The following is an 886-nucleotide window of genomic DNA, read 5'->3' on the forward strand; positions in this document are numbered from 1 at the left end:
ATTCCACTCCACGTTCTGAGGGTAGCGTGCCAAAACTTTGGACTTGAACGTCCTCTTCAGGGGGCTCTGCTCGAAGTTTTCACCTGTAAAAATGAGAAGACAGAGACAAAGGCAATGATGCAGCGGTAACAGAAAAGGTCAGGACCGTGACTACAACTTGGTATGACAAGTTTAACAACCTCAAATATATCTATTATATTTACATGAAGCTTCATATATCCATTTGACAAAAGTTTATGTGTGTTTCTGAATGTTATATAGTTGTAATGTTTCTGGTTTAAATGATCGGGGAAGTGTGAGATGGTAAGGAAAAATGAAGCTCAGGAATCAGGAGCAGCACTGGCAGGATGAAATCATGTACAGCAGGGCTATTCAATTGGCAGCCCGCGGGCCACATGCGGCCCAGAAGCAACCGCCGAGTGGCCCAGCCCGTGGTCCGCCAAACTAGCAACACGTAAACAATGCAGAGCGTGCTGTGCAGGTATCCTAGATTAGCCTACTATCACAATGTCTTTCTCAACACTGAAACTTAAATGGCAATGAAAACCGTCAGTTTACCCCAGGCTGGACTGACAAATATTTGTTTATTTTACCGTCACATCCAAACGCCAAATCAATTGTCATGAGTGCGTTGCAGTACTTAAAGATTATAATCTGCGGAGGCACCGCGTTGAGAAACACCAGACTTTCCGCACCATTCTTTCCCTGAGATCTCAGAGAGGGCTGCAAAAGTCCAAGTTTTATCTGCATCTTACAACCTAAAGCAGTCCACCATGGTGCGGTCATTCACAGCCTGAGAGAGAGCTACCGCGGCATCGCTTCGTGTTTCCTGGTTATTGGCAAAAAAGAAAAGCCCATACACAGACTCTGAAACCGTAAAGGACTG

The 886-nt window shown here is 45.1% G+C and overlaps 1 protein-coding gene across 7 annotated transcripts in view; it reads right to left on the reverse strand.

The window, feature by feature from the left end:
* Positions 1-886, reverse strand: part of LOC116673488 (DENN domain-containing protein 5B) — a gene marked incomplete at its 5' end in the record, with an annotated part of 86106 nt that overhangs the window by 46213 nt on the left and 39007 nt on the right. For all 7 annotated transcript variants that reach the window (XR_004327849.1, XM_032505849.1, XM_032505845.1 and 4 more), the window contains 1 exon segment: positions 1-83. This exon segment is cut by the window's left edge and continues 27 nt beyond it. Coding sequence is in view for 6 of the 7 variants with exons in the window: in XM_032505849.1 (XP_032361740.1) it covers positions 1-83 (83 nt within the window).

The sequence above is a fragment of the Etheostoma spectabile genome, chromosome 23 (assembly GCF_008692095.1).
Source record: "Etheostoma spectabile isolate EspeVRDwgs_2016 chromosome 23, UIUC_Espe_1.0, whole genome shotgun sequence".
Lineage (NCBI taxonomy): Eukaryota > Metazoa > Chordata > Actinopteri > Perciformes > Percidae > Etheostoma > Etheostoma spectabile.